At 39.6% G+C, this 27,446-nt stretch overlaps 1 protein-coding gene across 1 annotated transcript in view; it reads left to right on the top strand.

Moving 5' to 3' along the window:
- ST7 (suppression of tumorigenicity 7) overlaps positions 1-27,446 on the top strand; it is a 144,616-nt gene that overhangs the window by 53,934 nt on the left and 63,236 nt on the right. The window contains 1 exon segment of the mRNA XM_032688681.1: positions 26,013-26,095. Within this exon segment, the coding sequence (XP_032544572.1) occupies positions 26,013-26,095 (83 nt within the window).

Genomic DNA, 27,446 nt, shown 5'->3' with positions numbered 1-27,446 from the left:
CTGTTACTTGCTTTAGATCTAGCACCTTGTAGTTCAGAGAAAATAGTATCTGTTTGTTGATGAGATCTCTTACAGCTTCCTGCGGTTCCTTCTCTTGTGGTTTAGAACTTAGATTTCTGAACATAGGCCTAGTTACCCATTCAGCATTGCCAGTGTGGCCCCATGGAGACTTTCCTACATAATTTTCCCTTTACTCTGAAAAATCTCTTATTTGCAGAATATATATTATGAATGTACTAAAGAGCTATCTCAATTTTTCTCCCTATTTTTTAGAACTCTAAAGATGACAGTGGAGAAAATGACCGAACATGCCATGTTTCATGTTCTGTACAATCACTTCCAAGAGTTGGTGTTTCAGGTTCTTCTGGGACATATAGTCTTTACAGTCCTCAGCTGTAAAAATCTCAATGATCTCCCTTCTATTACAGCCCAGATAGCATGCCAGAGAGGTTGCTTGAGCATAAAAAGGTGCACTAAATTAATTCAATAAATCTAAAAAAATACATTTATCGGTTTGTTGTGGACAGATCAGGTTTAAAGAACATGCTTTGCTACAGAGAGGGCTTAGCTAGGTCTTTGGCATGAATGAGTCAAAGCGTCCGAAGTATAGGTAGCCAAAAGGTACATGTGTATTTTCAATTAACAAATAGGCTTTGAGTATTTTGAAAGTGGATATAAATCTGTTCTGAAGCTGAAAGACTTATTATTTTTTCATATAATCCCTGAAATGGTAAGAAAGATAAATAAGATGATCTCAAGCCTGTCCTCCTGGAGAAGGGAAGCAAACAGACAGCTAAAGAAAATAGTTATTGTTATCTATGACATGGCCTTCAGTTATTTGGCTTGGAGCAGTCTATCATATTTTCGTCTTGAACCTGTCACTTATTTATTTGTTGCTCATGACTGACTCCCAGTACTGCATGTGATTTGGCTGATCAGGCTCAATCTGATGCACAGTGCATCTCAAAAACCAGAGTTACTCATTTTTTCTACTACAAACACATCTGGCTGATCTTCGGGCTCCATTCTATGACCACTCTGGTTCATACATTTATAGTTCATGACATTTTCTAGGAAATTGGTGAGTTATTTTGTTAAGCACGTAATTTTGAGAGGAGACTTTTCATCAAGTCCTGTTAGGTAGTTAGGTTTTCTGCTAAGTGTGATTTTCTGGTCTCCAAGTAGACAATAGCCATCTTTAATGGGTAAGGAAGAGACTCTGGTTCTTCAGCTATAGCTTTACAGCTGGAAGTGCTTTCACCGCAGTACATCTCTGCACAGCACAATGCTGCTTCCAATTTCAGTCACTAATTCTATCTGCTTTGAACAAGATTTAAAAGTTGCTTAGCAGCAAGTGCCTGTGGTGAGTGGAAGGTAGCTGCTGTGCTTGCAGAGCAGCAGTTGCTTAAAGCAATGGTAGAATTTTATACAGTTATTTATACTCCTATTTTTGTATTCTCTGCTTATGTTTGTGGCAGTTACTGGATAAAAGAATAAGAACACGTGTATGCTCATATTTAATGTTCTAAACATTTTACATATGCATACAGTGTTTATTTTGTATAGCTTGTATGTAATAAAGAAGCTTTTACATTGCATCCTCCTTCAGGAAAAGGTTTGTTCGCAGTTGTGTGTTTGGGGGTTTGTGTTGTCAGTTTTAATGCTGGGGTATAAAGAGAGGAACTGAGTCAAGGCTGTGAGACATAGTACATTTGGAACTGAAAACAGCAACTTTAAATGCAGTAATTTCCCAAGCAAAGACACTTTCACCATATTCCAGTAAAATTTTAGTGCTGATCAGCCAGTGGATGTTTCCATTGCTGAATTCTACTGTAATTCTTAGTATCATTTCAGATTGCAGGAAACCAGTTATTTTATCATTAATTTGATGCTATTTTTTGAAGTAAAACAGTGAATTACAAGTAGAGTCAGTTTCAAAATTGGCTGATTGTTTTAAATCATTAGTTTTTATTAATTCTTTTTCATTCTGTAATATTTTATCTGGGCATTAATGTAGGATCAGTCTAGGTTGAAGTACTACTTGTACACTTAGTTTATAGTTTTTCAGGACACCTTAAATGTTATTTTATCACCATTAGGCAGGATCCTGGAAAACATTGATGTCGGATAGCTCAGTCAGGGTAAAAGAGGTATCTTCTGAATAAAGATGGTCAGGTGCTTCCTGAAAAGCCACTAATGAGATAAGCACTCAGATAATGGCATCTTCTCCTGTGGGCTGGTAGTGCTGAGGTTGACCAACTAGATTTATCCTTGAAATAATGTTACAGGTGTCAGTGGCCCAGGCTGGGGTCATTTTGTCCCACTTTTGTGTGTGTGTTTCGTTCCTATTTCTCCAACAGCAAGATGTCCTGGGACAGGGACTGGACTACCTGGAGTCTTGAAGTGTTATCTTTTAGCATCTTCTGCCATTTGCCCGAATCACATCTTTCTTCAAGCTTGAGCACTGTGTTTACAAGATGATTCTCTTGGGTGAACGTCCTCCATATGTGCTTGTATTCAAAAGGAATGTTACATTTTTAGTCTTTGTGAGTAATGTGTGTGTGTGCTTCCAGATGTACCTGCTGTATGTATTTGTACTTTTATACAGGTGCTTTTTGATAGTAATACTAACCCGTTTTCATTGCTGGGTGATGCAGCTATAGCATGCAGAACATGAAGGGGTCATTTAGGGCTCAGATCAGTTGCCTAAATGAGCCAACTAGAGCCATTTCAGATGTCTTGGAACGTATTTCACCTGGCTGCCAGCTGTTGGGCCCTGGGGGCATTCTATGTGTGCTTTGTGTCAGTGTATCAGCTGCCCTGTTCATCTCAAACAGCTTTGGATGCACATGCTTAGACAACCAAATCAAACTCTTTTAGTCACCAAGGGTTGTCATTTATGAATCCTAAACAGATCCAGTCATGTTAAGTAATGTGGGAATCTCAGATTCCTGAGAAACTGCAAGTTTTTTGGGGGCTTTTTCTGTGTTTTGTTTTGAACAGTAGAGAGTGAAAGTCACAGTGATGATGACAAACTTGGACTCCGTCAAGGTACACATGTCAACTGTTCCCATGATTAACACCAGTTGCTCAGCAGCACAGGCTCGGGGCTCAGGAACATGCTGTACTCAAGTTATCTGGCCTAGAAATGCCCTCCACTTGCCATTTGCAAGCAGGGACAGACAGAAGACAAACATTTCTTCCCCTAAATATGGAGTTTGTTACAGCTTAGTTGCTTGGCAATCCACTTGACTGTAAAATAAGCAGACTATTAAGCAATGCTACCGGTTTCCTTCCTTCTATGGCTTCGCGGGATATTCTGTGATCTTTGTGCCATTACAGCCATTGCAACCCTCTGTTTAACTGCAGATACACACTGCTGCCACGGGTCTGGCTGTGGGGAGAGAAGGTCATTGCATTTTCAGGTGTTTCTCCGGTTATTTTTTTTTTATATATGACACTACATTTCTATTCCCACCACTTCCCTCTATCCTTAATTTAAGCTTATTGACACCATGTTGCTGCTGTCTATAATTACTCTTGGCACTGGGAGAAGGGGAGACACTGAGTGCAGCAACTCCCTTTGCCTTCCCTGTAAATTTTCTAAGTAACTTATTAATATAATCACACTTCTAGATTCCTTCATCATTTATTTCCCTTGATCCAAAATAAATTCTTCTTTCTCAACCCTGTATTGACTAAACAGTAATTCTGACTCCTCCCTTCATAGGGAAAAGTTGAACTATCTGCTGCCAGGAAAAAAACAAGGGTTTTCATATCAGATTATATTTATATAGCATAAATTTAAATATATGTCTTTTTAATATATGTTCAATTATATTAATTTATATTTAATTTGTATTTATTTATGTGGCTGTCTTGTGACTGAAGTAGTGTCAACCTTATGCAAAACCTTGATAAGTCCCTTAAAGATGCAAGTGTATTTTTGATCCCAAGTGGATAGCTGTACTTGCTGTGATTAAAGTAATAATGGTAATGATGAATAATTATTAGTAGATGGCACTATTCATAATTCTGAATTATACTAATCAAATACAAATAACAGATTCCAAACTGTGAACAGGATTTGCCTCAGGCTTTTGGAAGAAAGCCCTTCTGATAATCTGGGTTTATGTTTGTAGAAGTTACTTTAGGTTCTGGCATACTTTATTTTGATATACCCTTTTCCTTCTGTTCAGTATAGTAAGTGACGAGAGCATAAGGGTTTAACCAATAGCTATAAGGAAAAGGAATAGAATAGAAAGGACAGTATAGCTAACAAGAGGATAAAGAGTGAGAGTCTCATTCACAGTAGATTCTTGTGTATTTGACATTTAGAGTTAAAAAATTGCTTTAATCTTATTTTCATGTCATTTGACTTTCTCAGACAATGAGCCCTGAAATGTGATTGCAGTTATTGCAGGAAGTATTAAATGAAAGAACATTCAAATACGGGAATTAGTAGAACTGCTAATGCTAACAGCTAATGACTGTAGTACACTTGGTAAGCAAGATATGCAAATTTGAGTGGGGCAATGTCTTGAATCTTTCTTGTAATAGTGGAGGAAAAACCCAATTCATCATTCTTGGTCCTTAGCCTGCTGATGAGTATGCACAGGAACTCAGACCATTTGTGGGCTGATGCTCTGGTCCAGCAGTGTGTGGGAGCAGGCTGCTGTGGTTGCACTTTGGGATAGAAAGCTGAAGAGTCTTGAAGGATAGGTCGGTGGGGTTCTGAACAGCAAAGGACCCTTTGAGGTGTTAAGCCACTTCTATGAAACCAGCAGTAAGACAGACACTGATTAACTCCATGAAATAAATTCACACGCGTGCACACGCACACATATTTTTATAGGATGTATTGCATACATTAAATTCAAATACAAAATTAATGTTAATTTCTACTTGCTTCAATGTATTGTTCTTTAATACCAGAAACAGATTTACTTTCCAAAAAGAGGGAAAATACAGGCATGCTCACTGTCTACACATATAAAATGCACAGAGGTAGTCTTACATTAAACGGAATTACGAATATCCCTTTTCAAAGAAAAATTACTTTAATGAAATTTGTCAGATGCCAATCATACAACCATGCTTTGATGCCTTTAGAGTGATAGATCGTTATTTTTCCAGAGAGGAAAAGCATATACAGAACACAAATTTTAATTGTGCCTGAGAAGACTGGAAGTTTTTAACATTTCAATATGACATTTTGGATATTGCATGATTTTGGATACAGGCCTAATTAGATTTAGCTGCAGTTTATAGCATTCAACATACAGAAGTATATTTAGCTCCAAAAACCTGAAGATAGGAATGTAAAAATTGAGGCACAAACTGAGTCAGGAGTTTGTCACTTAATAAACAGAACTAAGTTTTTCCTGTGGAGGGCATGTCTATATTTTCCAGTGGAGGGAGCTTCAAGTGAGCTAGTGGGGTAAAAGCAAAGCAATATTGTTCTTCAGTACTGTACTTGAGCCAATTAGTCTGTCAAGCTCTTTGATATGGTTTTGCAGCTGTATTGGATGACAATGAGCATCTTAATGTTGCATTGTCCTACTGTACCACATGGGGTTTCCGAAGCAGTGAGCAGTCATTCAGGGCTCTCTGCAACACACCTTTCTGTAGCATTCCCCGTAGCTGAGGGAATGGTCTGAACTTGTGTTAAGGGAGGTTTAGGTTGCCCCGCCCAGAGGGTGGTTTGGGCACTGGAACAGACTCCCTGGGAAGTGGTCACAGCACCAAGCCTGACAGAGTTCAGGAAGTGTTTGTGTTTCGACAATGCTCTCAGGCACATAATGTGACTCTCTTGGGGCTGTCCTGTGTAGGGCCAGAAGTTGGACTTTGGTGATCCTTGTAAGTCCCTTCCAACTCAGGAAATAATGTGATTCTGTAACTGTGCAGGGCCCCTGGGCTCATTTCGAACCAGCTGCCCTTAGCTAGCTGCAGATGTCAGAGTTGAAGAGCATGAATTTTTCATCCATGAGGATAAGGAGGGGAGTTAAGCACCTCTCCTGTCACTAAAGCATTACTGCAGACAGTCAATATGAAGAGTGCCTTGTCCTCACTAGGTTCAGGAGGTAGATGACAAAAATGGAAGGCAAAGTGAAAATGACCATCAAAGCTATAAATAAAAACCCAAACCAACCCCCAAACCACACCCAAAGAAAGAAAGAAGGGAGCCATAACTGCCCCCTTTTGTCTTTGTCATTCTCTCCACTGAGGCATGCCAGCCTACATTCACACATTACTTGTATGATAAAAATTGCATAACAATTCTATATGAAAAGAAAGAGTGCCCAAAAGGGACCAGAAGAATGGTCTTCTCATGATGGCTTGGGAGGACTTCGTTTAAAAAAGGAGTTCTTGTATCTCAGTAAGGTTCTTTGGAAAAATCCCTGCACTGACTGGTTTGTTCCCAGCATCTGCAGCATGAGAGATATCCAGAAAAGGCAGCAACAGAGAGAGCAGTAGTCAATCAAGCATATTATTATTCTTTAACAACTATTTCATTAGTAAAGATTCTTGTGAAGCAGAGTATATTAACACCAAATGAAATGAACTGAACAGATGTACAAAATAATGAAATCAGCTCTGAAATAGATGGGTTTTGTCTATCAGGCCTATCTTTCTGGGTGCTCTAAAATCATTTTTGCCTGGAAATGGGGCCTGGATGATGCTTTCTTCTGTTTAATATATATGATTGTTAATCATAACTGATGTGCAAGGGAAAAGGTATCATCCAAGAACTGTGCATTCTGCTGCAACCACTTAATGATGCCATGCATAACTTGCTGCTATTATGGTGACAGCCTTCTGAAGGCAAAATTAGAGACATGGCTTTACTCTTTTGGAATTGTTAACCCTACCAGGAAAATGGTAGAGGCATCAGATTGCTAGGGGAGACTCTGTTCCTGCTAACACCAGTTGCAAAACTTCCCCTGGCTTCAAGGTGGGTAGATGGTTTCCCCTGTGATTCCTGTCTGAGATCAAACACTGACTCAGTGTTTAGTAGTGCTTCTCTCTATATATGTTTTCCTTTCATAAATGTGAATTTAATGCACCCTGTTTAGCAATGCAGTTTGAGATACACAGTGGAAAGGACACTGAGGTGTTAAGCAAAATTTATTAGAAGGGTTAAATCTCCTTGGACCAATTGTTACAGTTGGAAAAAACTGACTGTTTCCAACCTGCAAGCCTCTCTGAAGCAGAAGTTGTTTTGCTTACTCTGGGTCCTTTTTCCTCTGAATTATGAAGGCTTTCTTTTGGACATTCAGTTTTGGTGTCTTCCATTTTGTCACTGCAGAGCTTTAATGATTGTAATGGCCTGAAGATAGAAATGAGATTGAGGAAGAGATTACAGTTACTTCACTAATACTTTACCACATGTCATTCCACCCATTCAGATATTGAAATATGCTTAGATTTTCCTTGATTTGTCCTTTTTATTTGGGCAAAATAACATACCAAAATTGAAATATGGTGGCAAATTGCAAAGGGTTGTAAACATGCTTAGCATGAGCGAAGACTCAAGATTTTGGTTGGCAAGAGCTGTTGAGATCTATTAATTTCTTTGTATAGCTTCTTTTAGTCCTGTCTCATGATAGAAAAGCACCAGTCCATGTACTGCAGATCTAGGTGACATCCCTACATGCTGTTTTTTCATCAATATTTCATGCTGTGTAGTGATGTGACCAAAAAACCAAAACCACCACACCAGCAACTGGAGTGCTCTGACCATTTCCTGGAGTCCCAGATTTCCCTGCAATGTGCACATGCGACTTCATTAATAAAGCCCCTTTTATTAGATATCCAGAAGTTATTCTTCTATTGGTTTTCTATAAGAAAGCACCATTATTATGCTGCAATCTAGCAGCTGTGCTTAATCCCACTTTAGAAAGTAGCTTCAGACCAGACTAGAGATCTAAAAATAGAACATCAAGATCACAGAATCACAGAATCAACTATATTGGAAAAGACCTCTGAGATCATAGAGTCCAACGTTTGTCTAACACCACCTTGTCTACTAGACCATAGCACTAAGTGCCATGTCCTTTCCTAAACACCTTTCCTAAATGTTTCTTAAACACCTTTCTTAAACACCATCTAGTCCTTTCTTAAACACCTCCAGGGTCGGGTCAGTGACTGCTCTACCTCCCACTCCAATGGTGCTGCCCATTCCAATGCCCAGTCACTCTCTGTAAAGAACTTCTTCCTAATGTCCAACCTAAACCTCCCCTGGCACAGCTTAAGACTGTCCTCTTGTCCTACTGCTGGTTGCCTGGGAGAAGAGACTGATGCCCACCTGGCTACAACCTCCTTTCAGGTAGTTGTAGGGAGTGATGAGGTCTCCCCTGAGCCTCCTTTTCTCCAGGCTAAACAACCCCAACTCCCTCAGCTGCTTCTCCTAGGACTTGTGTTCCTGTCCCTTCACCAGCCTCATTGCCCTTCTTTGGACACGCTCCAGCATCTCAATATCCTTCCTAAATGGAGGGGCCCCAAACTGGACATAGTACTCAAGGTGTGGCCTAACCAGTGCTGAGTACAGGGATGAAAATAAAGAAAGGAGAACCAGAGCTCTGGGGTGCACCTCTCTGTCCCTTTAGCTCTGATTGTATCCGTTTGAAAATTGGCATAATATTAGGCTATTAGAAAGAGTTTAATTTCTGTTTGTTGGGTGCTTTGAACATTGAGACAAAAGATGCAAGTGCAAAAGATGGTGTTTATTAGCATTTTATAAATCCTCATCAAAATTATTGCTATTTTTATTTGTTATAGACTTCACAGTAATTTATAATTTGAAAACAATATCTGTGTCAAAACAGATAATACAAGTCTAGTTTGTTGGAAGACTTTTTAAAATTTCTTGTTGTATGAAAGTCCAAAATAGAGAAAGCATTTTGCTGAAAACTTTCGTACAGAAGATGTTAAAGACAAACAGATTGGGGGAAAAAAACATAGTTTATCTTCTGCATTTAATATGAGAAATTCTCAACACAGTCTCTTCCTGTTCACTGGGAAGAAAAAAGTGCCTGTTAAGGACTTACTTTAGGCTAACTATGTCATTTTACCTTGAAACAAGACAGTAAATTATGCAGTCTTTTGTGGTTCAGAAAAAGAAATGTGAAAATGCTGCCCAAGGTAATGAATCTAAAAACCACTGAGCGACTTCACTCAATGACTTGTGTGTAGTCCTGGATGCAGAGCTGTCCTGAAGGTCTTGCTGCTGGAACAAACAACTTTGGAGCAGTTGCTGAACTAAATCAAACAACCAAAATCTCATTAACCTCTCAGCTTAAATGGTTATGGGTAAATTCTTGGTGCTATGCACAAAAGCTTAGCTGCTGAACTGCAAGTACCATTAATCAGAGATGGAAAGCTGGATCCCTGGGCTAAAAATTTTCTCCTTAAAGTCCATCTTAAGCATAGGGTTTTTTGGAAACTACCTGGAGAGTCTGTGGCTTGGCATCACATGAAAGTGAGAAGTGGAGAAAGGGGAAGGAGAGCTGGAGGAAGAAATAAAAATACAAGAAATTAATTTTGGCTTTTCTAATTTGTGTTTTAACAGGTATTCTTTTGGCATTAGGTGGGTTATAGTAAATCCTACTGTTTCACTCTTTAATCATGAGTCAGAAATGAAGTTACATAAGGTGCAGTGCGTGTGATTGATGACGTGAGCTCTCGCCGTGCTGTCGGGTTTGCCCTGAGCTGTGAATACCTGCTACCTGCAGCTGCACCTCCGGCCCGGCAGCCCCCCCTCACAAAAGGTGCTGTGCCCAGGGCAAGATACTGTGCAGCATGTGATAAAGGAGCAGAGTTAGACCTTGAGCCCTTTGGCACTGAACTGTTTTTTTACCTCTTTCTCACTTCTTTCTAAAGGAAGAAGGAGCGCTGTGGCTGTCTGATTCCCTGGTAGTTCTGTTGGAATGGGGCAGGAAATGGCAGTACCTGTAAGAATTTAGAACACATTTGGAAAATCTGGAAGAGTAAGCAAAAATAAGGCATGTAGATTTTCAATATGTGAAGGAAAGTGAAGATAAACAGAAGGCAAACTCAGATTTCAACATCTTTAGGGGATTTAGGGGCCAGGGCCAGGGAGTTAGTAATCCATTGCTATGAGGCAGGGCTGGATGCCCTTACACTGCTCCTCCTGCTAGCTGTGCTACCTGGGTGGCATCTCTCTTGCTAAAGGACTTTGTTCAGGAAGGGCCCACATTGTCCCTAACCTGGATTTGGCAGGTAGCATGTGGCAACTTTTTCAGTTACTGATTTCAGCTTTTTGGGGCTCCCCTTCAAAGCAGGGTTCAGCTCTACAGAGGCAGCACTGCCCCAAAGTGAAAGGGGCAGCTGCTGCCACCTCCCCATGTTATCCTCAGGAACCAGCATCCCTCCACCAGTCCCTGTGCCTTCACCCCACCATGTGATAGAGAAACTGATCACAGGCTTTATTCTTGCAATAAATCCTTGGCAGTGACGGTTTCCTTTTCTTTAACAGGGTTATTTTCCTTCAAGGTTAAAGAAACTTTTTATTCTTCTTTAAATAAAAAAAGCAGCTGTATTTTCTGATCATTCCTCCTTGTCCTTCAAATCTTTGTTTTGTTTGTTGCTGTTCATTCATCAACCACTTTCTTATAATCTCTTCCATGCCTTTTCAGCTGAACTACAGGGAGACCTAATTTCAGGGAAAGCTTTGCAAAATGATTTACTGAGGGGGAAAAATTCTTCTAAAAAATTATATTGGGAACTTTGACTACAGTTTTTGCCATCAGCATTCATTATGCATTTGGTCCATCATTGTTTACTATACAATGTATAGTGGCAACTACTGCTGAACTCTTCCGAAATAGGTGTTGTTATCTATTCCTGGCAGAAAGACATAAACAGAAGTTTTGCACTCTAGTTCCTTCTCCTTTGAGACCATTCCCAATGCATGCAGATGAGACAGGATAGGTTAGGATAGGGTAGGATAGGAATAGGAGGATAAATCTACTCTGCTTTTTTCAAATGGCATTGCAAATTTAAACTCAATTGAGCCTAAATGACAGTCAGAATGAATAATTTAAAAGTCAAAGAGGAAGGAACTGCAGTGGAGACCAGCAAGTGGATGCACATCACAGAAATGAAGGCAAGAAGAGATTTTTAAAACTACTGCAGCATGGAAGAAAGTAAAAATGGCTTTGTGAGCTGAACACTGGTGTGCTTGGGAAATCAGCTTACAAACTGCAGGTATGACCTGAAGAAATGGAGGAGGAACAAATAATTCAGTCCTTTCGACCCGTGTAGCCACCTCAGCTAATCTGATGTATGGACAGCACTTTGGTCCACTGATGCTGGCCTCAAGCAAAAGATTATACTGGGCTCATCTGCTAGCAGAAACTGTATGGCTTCCCTGTCAACTCTGTGCAGGGCTCCTGGTGATAAACATTTCCAAGAAAGGGAATATAACTGTGGCGAAAAAATTTCTGTCTTCTCAGAGCAAAACAGAAGAAAGCAATAGTGGTCTACACAGAAAGAAAATTATATGTTTCATGACTGTCAGTAGAGAATCCAGACAAATCTGTTTTCCCTTTGCAGCCCAGCCAAAGGCAAGATGTGCTGCTTGGTACCAACGTCCTGTGCATGCAGGGAGGTTCTCCAGCCCTTGAGAACATCCTTGGCCACTTCAGTGAAGAGGCCTCTCTGTAACTATTCCTTGGGGCTTATTTTCAAATACCCAGGCAGCATGCTGTAACTCAGGAGGGTTTGCTTTAATTATTCCTTTGAATTTCTGTGCTACATGTTTACTTGTATTTTTGCCTCAGTGATGCTCAGGTTGCCTAATTTGTCAGCATTTCCCAAAACTTCAGTATGGGAAAAACATCAGTGGCATTTTGTGGCACGTCAGTTCTCCTGATGTATATTGACAGTCAGCATTTGCTCACAGCCAGAGAGCATTGATGGCAGTGCAACTGGCAGATGGGGCAAAGACAGCTTTGGTTTTCTGAACAATGTCCTCTTGCCTTTTTTTTTGCTTTACCTCATAGGAGCAATTAAGCATAGGATTGAAAATGTTTCCTTGTTTTTGAAAACAAGGAAGTAAGAGTAAAAATACTGCAAGTTGTCTGCCCAGCTCTAGTTTGAGACTAAGTAAACTCTGAGGGGTTTACCTATTTGGCAGTATTAATTTAACTAGGGAAAACTGACAGTATTAATTAAATTGGGGAAAACTCCTACAGGAAAAAAAGTTTTAGGGAAAAGATAATGATTCTGTGCCATTTAGTTAATTATCCAAATTATGAGTGTACTTCATGAGCAATGAACCTGGAGTAATTTCCTCAGGAGTCTCACTTCTCAGCAAAAGGAAACCACCATTTTGGAGAAGTCTAAAAGCCTGTTATAACATTTCTATTTCAAGATGTGCATTTTTCCCACAAAGCCATGCTCATAACTCCCGTGTAAAAAAAATCCTGGATTTATTTATTGATCTAAAATTAAATGTCCTCAGGACAAAGAATTTGTTAATGGGAGAAAAATATCAGCTTTGAAAAACATTAAAGTTGTTTTTTAGTGTTATACTTCACTGAGAAAATTGTGAATGCTTCTGGAAAATGGTTAATTTAATATTTTCTTTATTGATGGACTCATGCAGAAGTAAACAAATCTTGCCCCACTGCATATCAGACAAATACATTTTTTAAGACAGCTACATGATGGTGACATCTCTTCATACCATCTCCCAGACCTGCTGGTATTTCCTATGTTTGACTTCTGCTACCAGTATCAACTGTGGGTTGGCTTTGCTGTCAAGCTCTTGCACATATTTGGGCATTGTGCTGTTTCCTTCAGGCAGCAAGGCCTTAACAAGCCCAGGTGGTTTTCCTTAACTCCTCTAACTGATGTTTCCTCTTTTCAAAGTTTGAGATCCTCCCGCTCAGTGGCAGCTCTTCACCATGTGAAGGATTAATATGAGAGCGCTATTGAAGGGAGCCATTCGTAGTAGTGCCAATGTTGCTGGAGCTCAGAGAAACCTCCATTGGGGAGCTATTTTTCTTTCTAAAAAGTAAAAAAGAAAAGAGTGAGACGGTAGCCAAATACAGGGAAACCCAAACCTAACACAGTAGGTTATTTCTGGTCTTCACGTTTTCTGCTAAAAATCAGCTTTTTTAGTCTGCAAAGCTGTATTTGTTACTTGTTCTAATTACTTTTACCTACCTTCTCACACTCTCTTTCATTTTCCAACCCCTTTATATATATTGAGAATACTCAAGTCTGCTTCGCAGACCACTGTGGTGTAGACTATCGCTCTGTCTTTGGACAGACTGGATCTAGATCAGGTCTGCTGGAAAGTGCTAGATGAAATACCTTCCTTGGATACAGTCAGCTATCTTCTGTAATGCCTTCTTGGTTCTGAGGTGACACTACCAGAAAGAGTCCTTGGAGAAGTCCAGAGCATTCACTTTGCCAGGCTTTAGGAAGGTGCTACATGTAAGTGAAGAGTCCAGCAGGAGGGCCAGAAATTAGTTCAAAGATCTCTACTGCTTCTGTGCACAAAAGGTTACTTAGCTCTCTTCGCAAAGCACAAGCAGGGAGCCCAAGCCCCAGTGCACTGCAGTGAAAAAACTGGAGACAAGCCAGCCATGAAGCTGGGAGCAGAAGCCAAGCTCTATTGCAAATTCTGTGTTGCTTTGGTATTATATATCCCTAAGTGCGCCTCTCTAATGGGCACTTCTAGCCAGAAAGTCAGCTGCCCTTCTCTCGGTGGTATTTCGTGCTTTGAATAATGAGCAATAAGGGTTTTGTTGGTCATTTAAGTGCTACAATTCCAAGTGCTTAAACACACTTAGCAGGTTCCGAATCTCTCTGTTTCTGAGCCAAGTGGCATTTTGAAAAGCATTAAGTTAAGTAGCTCCTACAATAATTTTGCGTTCCCTCTTTGAGCTTTCTGTACTAGAGCTCACTTCAATTGTATCGCTATATTGATTTTGGTATTCTGCCACTCTCAAAGTTTTCTTCTGGATTTTTCTGTTGAAGCAGTTGCTCCTTCAGATGTGTGTTCAGAGGGGAATTGGCTCCACGTGCTGCACACTTGGAGGTCACTTTCCTCTCACTCTTTGTCAAGGGCCAGACAGGAAGCTGGTTCCTGGCCATAGGTGTAGGGACAACTGGGAGTAGATGTGAGGTCCCCCAGCTGTTGAATCTTTTTGCTGGCATTCCGCTTCCTGAAAAAATTCCATAAAGTTTTGGTACTGCAACAATAGAAAACATGGCAAGTTTTAGCTTCAAAGACAGTTTTTCCAGGGTGATCTGAGTAGGTCAAACTAAAGAGCAGAAGAAAAAATCCCAATGCAGTGATTATCCTGCATTAACCACCAGCATCTAAGGATTAGCACAGCCATAGTCACCAGTCCTAGATACACTAATGAGAACAGAAGAGGAACAAGCAGATGCAAGAAAACCACAGCATTTTGATGGACTGTTTTTTGGAGCACGGCCTTCTCTGGTCACCGGATGCAGTGGTGAAGTAGCATTCCGTTGTGTTTGGAACTGAATAGAGGCAACGACCACTGCGTGTGCTCAAGTCTATCAGCCCTAGAGAAGGGGAAGGTGAACTGCTGAGGTTCGTCTCACCTCAGTGACTCACTGTATGCCTGTGAGCAGACTTTAAAAACCACTTTCTAATTGCAGACATCTGTTTTGAGCCATCTTGGCCTGATTTTTTAGGAACTTGACTTCTCGGCACTCAAGTTACTATCAAGGGGGAGAATTGCAGAGGAGATCTTAAGCCATTACCTGTCTGTTTTGAGACCCAGATCTGCATGATGCAGTGGAAGGGAAGGGCGGAGCTGCTGACTGGCCATGCTTCTGGCATGCCCCTCCCTTTAGCTCAGCATCTTTCTTGCAAACCATTGCGCAAAAAACAGTGCAAGACCCAAGACATATCCTGTTAATCACAAAGAAAAATACTTTGGGGTTTTTTTTAAAGTTTCTTTCTGCATCACGGTATCTAGAATCCAGCTACAGTTTGATATGGTATGACATGCACAGTATTTCCCTTATTTACTAAAATGTGGGGGGTGCACTCTTCAGCTCTTTTGTGTCCACCTGGAGAATTCAGACAGGTAAATAAGCATTTACTTTCACAGGTTCCCAGCTGGATCTAACCATGGGAGCTTGCAAACACAGCTTTGAATTTTCCAGTTACAGCCAATACAGTATATGAGTGGGGCAACAACAGGAATGAGAACACAGGTTACACTAAGTCCTGTGCAGGTGTTACTTCTCCTGTGAGCTTTGCATCTATCAAGGGTGCTACGTTTGGCGAATTTAGTCCTGCATTTTTCACTTCTCCCTCTATGCTGTTTGGCTTTAAAGGAAAAGAAAACTGACAATAGCCAATGGCTAACACAGAGTGCTGGGGTTAATGTATTTGGTGTTTCTGGACAGCCCAACTGCTGCAGCAGGTAAAATGACAATTCACCGAGGCCTGTCTGCAAGTCCTGCCCCACTCCTCCTGTGGTCCCTCCTACCTGCGTGAGAAGAACCATCACTGAAAAGATTCAGTAATTTAACCAGGAAAAAGGAAAATTAAATAAGTAACTATTGGACAGAATGCTCTTTAAGTTATTTTCAGCCAAGTCAGCCATAGTTGATGTTTGAAATTAAAACCATCAAATATTCAGTAAGAAAAATAGTGGGTGTCTTACAATGCCTTTTCTTGTGGGATTGCATCAAAGGCTAAACCAATAACATCATTAATGTTAATGAGGTAGACTAAGTGGTGTAATTTGTCTTCTCATGAAACAAAGCAAACTTTAAAACCATGGACAGTCTGGTTTTGTCCAGCAGACACACAGGACTTCTGGAGGATATCCCCCTGGAGAGAGACCTCACTGCCTGTGGAGGACAGGAGGACCACCCTAGCCACAAGGTGATGATGTTTTACAAAGCTAACTTCATGCAATAAGTTTACAAGGCTGTGTGAGAGGGGTGCTCCCTCAGCCTCTGCTGCGTCATTTGCTGTGAGTTTGGTTGGAAATTCTTTCTCTGAAGCTCAGTCTACTGAAAATCTTTATTACACAAATTATCCCCTGAAGTTTTGCCTCTCATCAGTTAGGTCCGGAATGCAGATTGCAGTTCTGTCTGCAGTTACTGCAGAGCCTTTTCCATTTTACTAAGTTTTGGGTATCCCAAGAGGCTGGTAGACAGTGGAAATAATACAACACTTGTCAAACTTGTTCCTGTGCTTTCTTAGAAATACCCCAAAATGGAGGGAAAGAGATAAAAAAATTTCTCTACTTGCCTTGTCTTCTTTTTCATTTGGTACAATTACTGTGTGAGTCACTCAGTGTTAAGAATACTTTGAAGGGGAAAGTTGATTATTAGATACATAGCAATAATGAATCACACTTGATGGAAAAATAATTTTCTCCTTCTTTTTGTACCACATTACCTAGACCATCAGTTATTGAGGGGAAAAAAAAATCCCTGCCTCATACAGAAATTTATCATAGGTAGAAATTTCTCATGGGAGAAAAATGGCACGAACACCCTATTGATTTTGTAAGTAGGAGCACATATGAGTTTTTCAAGGGCAGGATAATGATATCAGCTATTTAGATCCCCCGGGAATTTTCATGAGTTTGCTGGCTCTAAGTATGAAAGTGTTTTCCTGTCACCTCTATTCCAAAAAGCATCTTGCAATTTTTCTATGCAAAGAGATCAGCATCTTAAGAAACTCTCAAAATAGATGTACTATACAGAGTCAGGCTATCAAGGTTAGGACAGAAATATCTGGAATAGAATATTTCTCTAGAAAAAATAAAGGTTTAGTCAATATGCAAATTTCAGCCATATTTTCTGATTTTTTTTCATTGCTGAGACAATTTTTTTGGACGCACAGTTCATGGTGCCCTCATCTTTGTATGTCTGGGAATGCAACACACAAGCAAGGATGGAAAGTGTAGCACTGCTCATATGTGTAGGTTTAGCGCTCCTATCAAATCCTGCTTGGAACAAAAGGAGGCACATAAAGGAGGCCGCAGGGCAGCCGAAGGTGCTTTGTTCATGTGTCTTTTTTTTGTCTTAGCATGGGAATAGTTCCTCTGAGAGAGGTTCCTGGATAATGGGAACCCATGGGATATTTTTTCTTTTGTGGAATGCCCGTAGTTGCTGGGTGTGAAAACTCTTTGCATGATTTGTCTCTCTAGAGTAGATTAGCCTTTGTTATCTGTGGCATTGGAATTAATCACTGTGGCAGACTTTTAGTTTAGGGTATTCTTTGGACAGCTAATGAACCAACATCTAAAAGATTTAATGGAGCAGTTACCTCCCTGAATGTTGCAGGAAAGAAGAGGGAGATAGGTTACCCTTTTTATTGAAAGAGCTATACTGATCTGGTACTTGGAACAAAAGCCTTTAATTTCCTTAAATGACTACAGATAATGAGGTTAGTAATTGGCTTTTGTTTTAATACAGCTTTGAAAGGCTAAACCACATAAACCTTTGTAATACCTTGGAATAATCGACAGTTAAAATACCAGGTAGGTTTGACTTCACAAACAGTGCCTGTCCAAACTAGATAAAGATCTATCAGTTCAGTTACATGAATGATTAGTTGATGTTAAGAGTAATTTTAAATAGGAATTTCTTTTGAACACTTTGGAGTGCAGAGTTGAAATTAGGGTATTTTGTTGCAGCGTTTAGGTAGTTTTTTTCAATGAAATACATTACTGTTGATGTTCAGATAGAGCCCAATTGCTGTGGGCCTTAAATTGAAGACCTAGAAGTCTTAAAAGCATCTAACTGATAAACTGTTAAGAGCTGTACTCCTTCTTTCTTACATGTGTGTATGTAAGAGAATGTAGAAGATGTCTGTGCATGGTAGTACTCTGCCTGAGAGACCATAATGCGTCCTCATTTGGCTGTTGGATCTCATCAGGATTTCCTTTGCCTTTTGTGTTAGAGAAACGGGTCATACACACACATGCTGGTAGTGTGTGTGATTAAAGGAAACACAAGCTAACCATGAAGATTCCAGTATCTGGACTGGTTCTGCCTACAAAGACATCTAGTGTTTCAGAGTGAAGGAAATCCCCCATCACAAATCTGAGAGCACTTCCCCATGCAGTGCAACACTGAGATAAAAATTAAGGCAAGGACTCGTATGATTCCTGAAACTTTAAAATCTGCAGGGGAGACATGTATAATAACAGCGTTTCGAATCAATTTGCAAGCAACCCGATTTAGAAGAATTGAGGTTGAAACTATTGCAAGACAATTTGACTGACAACCAAGCAACAACATGATTTTACACATCCACATCTCTAAAAATCCAAGTATTAATACTGCTCATCCTCATACCTCGTTCTTATTTGGCCCAGTCCCTCCTTTCCATTAATATTAATTAGTATTAATACCATGAGTCTGCTTTTAGCATTAGGAATGCTGTGATGGTCATAAAGAAATGCACTGTAGTTCAGTCCCTGAAAACTAAAGGCTGTAAGGGCCCAGGAAGTGCTTTTCCCCTTTTTCTTCAAATGGAAATGCTGTGGGGTTTTTGTTGTTTTGAGGGGTTTTTGGTGGGGGGAGAGGAGGGTTTAAACAGGCTTTTTGCTGCCAACATACTAGCAAATCTTGGTGTTCCTGCAGGGTGCTCTGCAATTAACAGGAGTGTGTAATTAACTCATGTCACTACTGCATTATGAAAGCAAGTGCAAATGCCCCGTCCCTTGGAAGGGGCAGCTATGTGACAGCAAATTTGCATTATAATAGCTGCTTGCATTGGGGAAATTTCATCATTTTTGGCCATACTTTTACGCTGCCCAAATCCACAAGGTACGGAGTTCATAATCTCAGACAAATGGAATAGCAAAATACTGTGCTTGAGTGTAGCTATACTAAGTTGGTATTTTTAGTATTTAAATTTTAGTATTTAAATTCCCAAGACAGAATGTTTTTCTTGGGGTGGATATAATGTGTCCTCTGCCTGTATGTCCAGCCTGTCTGTTCCTGAGGCACAGTGTAGCAGTTAACCTTAGCAGGACATTCTGGGAAAATATAGCTGGGAATGGCAGTCTTTAGTAGCATCTTTTGTTAAGGGCGTCAGTTTCTGAGAGAAGGCTTTGGGATGTGTATTTGATACCAAGGAATATCTTGGGAACAGTATCTCTTCCTAAATGACCAAAGCTGTTAGTGTTGGCAGTCTTATTTCTCCCAGTGAAAAGGTACTTCTGAAATGCAAACCATCTTTTGCTGAAGTAAAAATAGACATTATTTACATTCATGCTGCATGTGTCATTTCTTGTGTCTTTTTTACTTTTGCTGTTCTTGTCTCTATCTTCTTTCTACATGTGTTAATTTTATTGCCATTGCATTTTTTAATTTTCTTTTAACTCATCTCTGTATTTTAGTAGTCTGTCTCTAGGCTGTTTTTCTTTTCGTTTTACTCCTCCAAGTCACAATAGGGTCTTAAGTGTTTGTTTCTTACAGATCTGGTTTCCTTGATGCACCTGTATGCCCTTCTGCCCTCATCTCTGTGATGGTTCTTGTCTCTTATCAGTTACGTTTCCCTGTATACTGTTCTCAGCAGTCTAAAGATCTAACAGGGCTGAATGGTTCGTGCACTCTGAAGGACACAGTATATTCATCTAAATTCCAAAAACCCAGGACCTTCACAGACTATTTCCTGCTAGGACTGAGCCAGAGTTTTGATGGATCCAGTAATGTTTGGATATCATAACATGAATATAGACTTGGTGTTGAAAAGCAGGCCAGCACAGATCATTGTTGTCACTTTGTCCTTCAGCTATTTAGTGCATTGGCATATTGGGGAGAATGATTAATTGAATTTGTTTGCAATCCTCAGGCAGGATTGTTTGGGAAAAGATGGACTGAATTTGGTAAGATTTGTTTCCATTTCCTCTGTTGGAACACTGTGGGACCCTGGGTCACAAAGTGGAAAGAATGTTATCACTGTCATCTTCAAACTTCCTTATTTTTCAGTTTATAACTGAAAAGTTAAAAGTTTTTGACATGGAACTGGTACTGTATTTACTACCTTGAGTTCTTTCTTCTCTTTAGGCTGTGCTTTGTGGCTGAAAGCCTCTCCCATCATACCCAGTTTTTCTTTCAGATCAGACTTATCCCTACTCACTCTCCCGTTTTATTGTGCTATTCTGTTGAAAGAGAAAACCTGCATTTAAGGTGTGGCAACATGGAAGAGAGAGTGTGGTGGTCTTCAGTCCAGACAGTTTTATTTTACTAATTGAAATATTTATAAGGGCAGAACTTTGATTAGGTGCAACTGTGTAGTTAATCAGAATTAATTAATATCTGAAGTAACAGGTAGGTTCTGGCACATCATCCTGTTCTCTCACCTGGGTTCTGATCCAGCAGTCACTGAGAGCAACGGGCTGCTGGCCATTAGGGCAGGCTCCAGGTATCTGAATGTGACCCTCATTCAGGCTCATGCCTTTAGGACAGGACTAGTAGTTGAAGAGAGTGAGTGAGCATCTGGATTTCCTTGTGCACAGCACAAGACAGCAGCTGTTTCTGCCTGAATGGCCATGGGCTTGTTACGAGTGAGAAATTTTTTCAAGTTTTCAAACAGATCTAGACAAAAGGCCTTACAGAAAGAAGCTGCATAGCATCTGCAACAAGGTGAAATGGAAAATCTCTCTGCAACTCTTTTGAATGCTTACTTCTTTGGGAATTTCTTTAAGAAGTCTGAAGAAGTTAAAAAAATCTTGGTAGCTTCCCCAGGAAAACGTGGTAATTGGTGAAATTTGTTTTGTTTTTTTTGAGCAATACTCTATGCTAGCTTTAAATGTAGTAGGGTTTGTATTTATATGAGCTGGAGACCATTATAGTATATAATGCATAATTCAGCCTGACCCTAGGCTGTTTTCCTAGTAGTATATTGTTGACACTCTTATAAGGGAGGAGTTGAGAGTTTGGAAAGGTTACGTACAAACAGTTCTATTAAAGTCAAGAGTATGCAGCGCTTTTTACTCAGAGGGAAAGTCTGTACATTTATTAAAAGAAGTTTATTGAACTTTATTTTGCATTCTTTGCTGACACTTTGGTAGAAGAGTTCTTCATTACTGCAACAACTTTGAACTGGGGAGCTTCATTAATCCAAGCTGAGGCTTCCTGCGAAATAAGCCAATCATTGCCATGTCTTCTGTACCATGTTTGAACAGCAGCTTGAATGGATGGTTGCAGTGAAAAGAAATTGAATTGCTGTGTCAAAGGTCTCCAACGAGAGGTTTCTTAGCTGTTGCCTGTCTAAAGGATTTGGGGCTCTTGGCACTGGTGCTAAAAGAATTTGCATCGTTCTGCATATCAAGCAAATACTATGGAGGGTGGAGGCAGAAAGTGCAGCGGAATTCTTTAGTGACACAGATATTATAGTCATGATAACTTAAGGACTGGAAATGCATTAGAAAGGCTCTGTGACTGTAAGCTTTTTTAAGTTTTAATGGTATTTGTTCTTATTAAAAGTAACTACTGTACTCAGAAACCTTGTTTCACTTTGGAGTGCAGAGATATTGGCACAAAAAGAGCTGTGCCTTCATGTGTATTTCAGTTTATTTGAGTTGTTCATGTTTGATCTTTAATTCTGGGTCTGCAATGCATCTTTTTATTTATGTTTATAATTTAATTTATATATTATTTATTTATATATTTATATGTCTTTATTTATACAAAATGATTGATATATGTATCATTTTGCCTGTATTTTGAGATAACATTCTGTTCAGGATACTTTTCCTCTTAGAAGTGCCATAAATTATGCAGTCCTGTTTTTGCTCGATCTGTTTGTGTATATGATTTATGTAACATGCTGTTAAATTTTTATTTGCACCTCACTGTGCACTTTTGTCGCCTCACATTCAGAAGTAGGTAATGGGACTGTCATTTTTAGTAGACCTAGATGTGGGAGTAGTAGGTAGTTTGCAGTGCTCCCTCCCCTAGTGACTTTGTAATGTAATTAACTGATACAGCAGAATGATGATTCTTTGAGCAGTTTAACCCAAGTATTTCCCTCCTGTATAGTTCCTCACAAGCTTGAAATCTGTGTGCCTCAAGACCTTGAAGAAATTTATAAAGCAACTTAGTGTTTTATCACCTTGAGTGATACATTTATGTGATTCGAGGATTTTGTTACTTGAAAAATACCTGGATTTTCCTCTTTCGTTTATTCCCATGTTCAGAATGAATCACAAGCATTGGCAATGAATAACATACATAACAGGAATGAAATGGCATCAGCTTTCAAGAACACTTCAATCACCTCTTTTGATTAGTCTCAACTGGGAATATTAGATATTACTTGCGTGCTTTTTAGCTTGTCTGCCATGTACGTTTGTCTTTGTGAGTATGCACAGTTAACAATGAAATAACAGTCCCTTCTCTAGATATTATACAATAAGATGGAATGACTTACCAAGTAACTTAGGCACTTTTGGAAATGTAAATAATGCCTTATTCTGGATGACTCAAGTATGACTAAAATGAAAGCAATAAAGAGAGGGGAAGAAAGAGAGGGTGGGGTATTTGGGAGGCTCTTATAAGTTGACATGCTTGGCTTGTTTAAACAGAATTTATAGGTCATGCTGGATTTGTTAAAAAAAATACAAAACAGGCTGTACTAACACACCTAAAATAGATCATTCACTGTCAAAAGCCTGAGCAAATAATTGAAATTTGACAGTAATTTCAAGCGAGTTGGCACTGTAGGAACATCAAGCAAGTTTTTTTCTCTAGATGCCCATTACTGCCCTTTTTAAGTCCTACAAGTTACAGACAAGAGATGATATTGCAAGCTGCATAGCTGCACCATCTACCTTGTGGACAGAAATAATTAGGCATACACTGACATGATATGCATTCAGAAGAAAGGATATACAGTAACACCTTTCGCTGGTGATTCTACTTGGCTTCTTTATTATGCAGTCATCTGCTCTTGTCTTCAGCTCTCTCAGAAATCTCTCTCTGCCTCCTTAATCCTGCTACTTCATGAAATGGAAATAAAGAAGAAAAATACTGCTATCCAAATTTAGGCAGATGGACAAGTAGCATATCTAATGGCTCTAGTTTACTGCAACACACTGAAGGAACCCTGTTTTCTACTACAGAATGGAGACATGGAATATGATAGCAATTTATCCAGTGTCAAAATGCTGACTGTAAAGAAATTACTCTCTTTGGATAATGATATATATCACATAACTCAAAAGTGTATTGATTTTATGTTTGGGATTAATTAGTATGAGAACTAGACCTTGATGCAGTTTCCACTGAAACAATGATTGAATTCTCATTGACTTCAGAATAAAAATAGTCTGACCACAGATGCTTAGTTTTTACTGTTTTGGAGATATGTTTCTTATTAGAAAGTGTTTGCTTTTGTTAATAACATGGAGACAAAGGGACTGGGAGGGTAGTTAATAATTGGCCGAAGGTAATATTTTTCACAATGAAATAGAAGATTCTATATTTAATGAGAGGGAAAAAGAATGGCAAAAGGATTAGAGAGATACAGTCCAGATAAACAGCTCTGGTAGTTGAATGCACCTGTATCAAATCTACTGAGTTATTCCAGTTAGCTGGGAGTCTAGCTCATACAATCTAAAAGCATCCAGCATCATATCTATTCACCTTGCAAGTCCCTGTGACTAAGCTGCAAAAGTGAAGAATTGCAGCAGCCTATAGTAAAGAGGATAAAGGAGCACCAGTATATGTGCAGGGAAAGAAGGAAGCAGTAACACTGGTGGAAATGGCAGATAAATAAAATCCAATCTCCATACATATCTGAGGGTTTGTCTATAAATCAATAAACATGCTTGTAAAAAAGAGGTGAATAGCTAACAGCATTTCCTATGAGCCTCATTCATTCCACACCACTGATGAGCTCCATAGAGCTAATTTGTTGAGAGGGCTCTTCTAAATGGGGATGTACTTCCCAAAGTGAAATTTTATGGATGGCAGTCAGTAATAATATTTAAAGCAAACAGATTATATCCTTGTTCAGTGGATATGCTCATGTAGAATCTTCACAGGTGACTTAGGTGGCTCGCAACTTTGGAAATCAGATTACCTCCAGGGCAGTGGGAAAATTTTTCCAGTTTAATAGGAAGAATTCCAGTATTCCGTAAGCTGTGAAGTTATGATAGGAGTGGAAGAGAAAGCTCCTCTGTAAAGTCTCCTGCTGCCTGGCTTTTCATGTTATTGTTGGCACCACAGCAGCACTGTGCTAAAAGGCGGGACATGGGCATCTATATCCCATCACAGCATATTCTCTCTCAGGAATATACTGACCTAAGAAGAGGAAGTAATTTTACTGGCAGTCTGAAATTTCCCCAGTGACATAGTCTGAGTATGTCTCTGGCTTATGTTTGCATTCCAGAATGAGGAATGTTTCTTCTAAAGGACTCATGGTAGTTGGTAGAAGCCAAAGCTATTTCAGTCTCTCCATTCCTCTTCCTTCTTAGCAGGTGGTGGGGCTGGAGAAAGCAGGGACCAGTATTTCAAAGTCAGCTTGTATTAGACAAGGAAGGAATGAAGGAAGGAAGGAAGGAAGGGAGGGAGGAAGGAGGGAGGAAGAGAGGGAGGACGGGAAGGAAAAGGAAGGAAAAGGACTGAGCCAGTGTAGCTGTGTTGCACACGGCAACATTGAGGATGTTATGCTGATTTACACTAGTTGAGAATCTGACATCCAACTAATTTGTGAAAGAAAATGTATAATATAATTAAAAGCCACAGATTACTTTTCTATATCAGCTTGGTGCTTAATGTCACTCCAGTGAAGTAGAAAAGGACAGTTCCATTTTAACACTTTATGGCTTTTTCAAGGAAAGAAACCATAGAAATAAGGAAACAAAAACAAAGCAGCTGAATTGCAGGGCTTCAATCTCTTCTAGTGATGCGTTTCTGGAAAATAATTTTCTGGTTTACTGGTCATGGAAAATTACTCATATGTTTGATGATTTGTATTCTGCTCTTGTTGTCTTCTCTTCATTTTTTGGTTCCATATTATTTAATTTCTGTAAGTGTCATTTCTAAATGGAACAGAATGAACTGTGGGTCTCCCACCTACATACCCAGGTCTTTTATCAACATTTTTTAATGCCTGTTTGGTAGTCTGCTGCCAGCCTTTTAAATTTACCTACTAACAGTTGTCAGTTCCCTCTTCATTCCTGGATGCAGATACATATACAGATATGGATATATGTGTATACATTGTATGAGAAATACTTTGGCACTGGTTAAGGATGAGACCAGTAGGGTTTTTTACAGAAGATATTCTCACCCTTCGTGTAGTTCAATATGGAATATTTTCTTGTGGAAGATGGAAATGATGGGAAGTGAGAGTTTGCTTTAAACGTCTAGAATTTAGTGGAAGAACTCCAGTTCTCTATCTAGTAGCTTCAGTAGAGTGATCCAAAACCTAGAAAAACATTTTATTCTCTTAAGGCCATAGGAATTTTCTGTGGGGGCTGAGCATGTATACCTGTTGATTTTCTCACCAGCTTCCAAGACTGGATATGACTAGAAAAGCCCTTTGGGTTTCCAGAAGTTCACACAGATGAAATTGCCATTTCTTGCGGGTTATCTGACTTCACTTCTGCCCTGCATTTCCGATAATCTGGACAGCTGTCATGATTTTCACCCATTATTAACAGAAAGCCAGTTAGGTCATTGGAGTAGCAGAGGCATATAATAAAATGTCTTCCCATATATCATGGGGAATCCTAAACTCTGAGTCAGTGGGGCAGTGACTGCAATAGCGAAGTCCCAAACTTGTATGCAACTGTTTTCCAATGCCTTGTGATTGACTCTGTTGTGAAAACAAAATCTTGCATGTGGCAGTCTAATGCTCTGCTCTACTGCATGTTAGGCAGATGGAACAGGATATTGTTTTATTGTCTTTTTTATCAGAGTTAAGGTAATAACTTACCTGATGTGGCAAAGCATGTGGAGAACATTTCCTGCTCCTGTACTCATGGTTTCATCTCTTTTCTTTTCAGTGAGTATGTTTTTGAACACATTAACCCCCAAGTTCTACGTTGCCCTGACAGGCACATCCTCATTAATCTCGGGACTTATTTTGGTAAGTACTAGATGTATTAATATCACTTTACAGTTTGATTTAGATATCCAGAATGGTATTTTGGGCTTTATGAAAATTAATAGGTGTCTTTGTTTTTTCCTTAAACTTATACTTCTGCAGCACATAAAATTTGTTTTTATTTGTACTTCTTTTTCCATGGGAACAAAAAGGAAAGAGAGGAGAAAATATTTCAGATCTGTGTCTTTGAAGAAAAAAAAGTCTTGAAGAACAGTGTTACCCACTAACAACCCTATAGTAATTCATAACAAGTATTTGCACATTAAGTGTTTCTCTCGACAAGTACTACAGAAATGAAAAAGGCCAGTAAAAGGAAGAGGAGGAGAGGTACCAACTATTTCAGCTTAGCATGGTCCTTTTAGAAAGTTACAGCAGGACTTATTAGAGGAACACCAGTTCTGGTGCCAGGGTTCCAAGGGATAATTATTTCAGTTCTTCACTTCTTAGAATCTTTCCCAGTACATATCTGCCTATTTGCTTAAATGTCTGTAGAATATTTTTAAACCATTTAAACCCCCTTTCTCCCATATTTAATCCCTGAGGGCTTCTTTTGTGCAAATTGATGCAGTGGAGTGAATCATAATACCATTACGGTACAAAGCAGGAGTGGAGTATTTGCACTGAATTTTATTAAATGTCTTCATAGAAACAAATGGAAATAAAAAGACCTAAGAATCCACATGGTGTACATTGGCTATTATGCTTATACTAGGCTGTTCTTGTTTCCTCGCTGCCAAGAGCTGGCTTACTACTTACACAGATGAATAGTATAGCACAGCACAGCACGGAACAGAACAGAATAGAAGGATCATCTAGTCCAGCTGCCTGACCACTTCAGGGCTGACCAAAAGTTAAAGCATGTTGTTGAGGACATTCCGCAAAAGCCTCTTGGACACTGACATGCTTGGGGCATCCACCACCTCTCTAGGAAGCCTCTTCCAGTGTTTGACCACCCTCTCATAAAGAAATTCTTCCTGATGTCCAGTCTGATCCTGCCCTGTCACAGCTTTGAACCATTCCCATGTGACCTGTCTCTGGATGCCTGGGAGAAGAAATCAGCCCCGCCCTTTCCACTTCTTTTTTTAGTCTTGTTTGTTCAATCGGTGTTAGGTCTTTTGTCTTATAAACAAGTTGTACACTTTTAAAATCTGCTGGATAGAAGCTGCAGACCCTCCGTCACCACACCAAACTAGGAATGAAATTGAGGGACCAGTGAGACCATGCGAAAGTTACTGTAGTGATAAGTGAAGAGAGGAAAGAGGGAGACATGGCTAGGGGCTAGTTCACATCACCTCAGATCTCCTGATCTCAGAGAAACCTGAAAGCAACTAGA

Source organism: Chiroxiphia lanceolata, chromosome 5 (genome assembly GCF_009829145.1).
Source record: "Chiroxiphia lanceolata isolate bChiLan1 chromosome 5, bChiLan1.pri, whole genome shotgun sequence".
Lineage (NCBI taxonomy): Eukaryota > Metazoa > Chordata > Aves > Passeriformes > Pipridae > Chiroxiphia > Chiroxiphia lanceolata.
This window is presented reverse-complemented; position numbering and strand designations above follow the sequence as displayed.